Source organism: Mus pahari, chromosome 21 (assembly GCF_900095145.1).
Source record: "Mus pahari chromosome 21, PAHARI_EIJ_v1.1, whole genome shotgun sequence".
Taxonomy (NCBI): Eukaryota; Metazoa; Chordata; class Mammalia; order Rodentia; family Muridae; genus Mus; species Mus pahari.
The window spans coordinates 41807021-41808787 of record NC_034610.1 but is presented as its reverse complement, the minus strand read 5'-3'; the positions used below and the strand labels follow the sequence as shown (position 1 = coordinate 41808787).

At 50.1% G+C, this 1767-nt stretch overlaps 1 protein-coding gene across 1 annotated transcript in view; it reads left to right on the top strand.

The window, feature by feature from the left end:
* Positions 1 to 1518: 1518 nt before the first annotated feature.
* The window catches only part of Ect2l (epithelial cell transforming 2 like), a 70264-nt gene continuing 70015 nt past the window's right edge, over positions 1519 to 1767 (top strand). Inside the window, 1 exon segment of the mRNA XM_021221117.1 lies at positions 1519 to 1620. Within this exon segment, the coding sequence (XP_021076776.1) occupies positions 1519 to 1620 (102 nt within the window).

Genomic DNA, 1767 nt, shown 5'->3' with positions numbered 1-1767 from the left:
GGCAGTGGACTGGAGCAAAGATAGTTCTCCTGTCTCAGGCCAGGAGACTGCTCCCAGGCAGACACCCCTTCTCAGGCGGGGAAAGGCGCCGGATGCCGGATCAGGCCTGGGAACTCCCCAGCAAACACCTCTCCACCTCTCCTCGGGCGGGCGGGGGAAAGGCGCCGGATGCCAAGTCAGACCTGGGGACTGGTCCCGGTCGAACACCCCTCCTTGGGCGGGGAAAGGCGCCGGATGACCGGAACCAGACACGGGTTCCTTCCCAGAAGCTGTGACTCTTCTCCAGTCCGCCCTCTTCCCAGCAGTGCACTGGAACCAAGATGGCTCACCTTCCGGTTCAGACCTGGAGACTAGACCTGGATTCTTAACCCTCATAAATCCTGAAATGAGGAAAAGGTCTGATGTTGATGTTTTAAACTATTAAAATTTGGAGTAACTGGTAAGTGCAGCAATGGATACCAAATACATACCCACTGATTCAGCAACAGCGTTCCTAAAACCCATTTTAGCTCTCACCAAAGTAAAAATTCTTGTTTTAGATTCATATCTGGGATACAAGTATGTAAATACGGAATAAATGCAATGCTTTGGAGTTCGTGGATACTTGGTGAATATTTTTATGGTCAAGCATGCATACATGTATGTGGCTCAGCGGTCTGTCTCGCCACCAGGGTGTGTGAACTCCGCTTGGGCAGACAAAACACAGGAGGCTACACTGCATTTCATCCTATGCTGCCATCGGGGGATGGGCTTGCAAGAAGGGCTGATACACTGCTCAAAGAGCGTGGGGGCGGGGAAAACCCAGCCTAAGATGCCCCCCCCCCCGCCTGAGTGAGAAACTGGCAGGCTGAGGCCTAAGCTGGGGTTCCCCGACTCCCAGGTACCCTGGCTTAGCCTAGATGGTGAAAGTCAGGGAGGGCAGATGAGCCTTCTGTGGGAGACTTAGGCTCTATGGACAAAGGCCTCCTCCATGCTCCTCACCGCTGTTCTGGAAGAGAGAGAGAGTCCTATGTGTTCACTGTTCATCGTGGACAATGGGTGCATACAACTTCCTCAGGGTGTACCAGAGATTAAATACCTTTTGCAGGAAGGCCTGTCTGGTAAGGGATGTGGCTAAACTCGCAGGGGCCATCTAGATCCCTCCGTAGCATGGAGATCTCCGTTCTGTGCTAAGTGACCAGTGGTCGTGTTGTTCTTATGTGGGGAGTTGTGGTAACGTGTTCCAGGCCAGGAATCTGGTCGGGAGTCGGGAAGCTCTCCTCAGGTGGGTGTCGGGGTCCCTGAGCCCATTTCACCTTAGCACGTTTTCTGGCAGGGTCCACTGCCCCACATCTGTATGCATATATATACCCGAATCGTAATTCTGTGGATGCTTTACCTATATATTGGTGGATATGGTAATTTTATAATTCCTATACAAAAGTAATTACTATTGTGGTTGTTTCTAAGTGTTCTTAGCCATACGTCTGTGACATTGAACCAATAGTTCCTAGACGTGGAAGAAAGTAATCTGCTGAGATGTCACTTGGGAACCTTCCCCTGGCAAGTCTGGAAGTAGAAAGTTTCCACACGCGGTTCAGCGCCTGGACACCTTTTAAGAACCAGTCCTTAAACAGACAGGTGAGCTGCACAGTCTACAGTGGACATGAGTTCAACTGAGTAAGGTCGTTCTTACTGGGGTATGTTGAGCCTTATATTGTCAAATTTTTAATAAAAAATAGTATAGTTTTTTAGTCTCTCTCTCTCTCTCTCTCTCTCTCTCTCTCT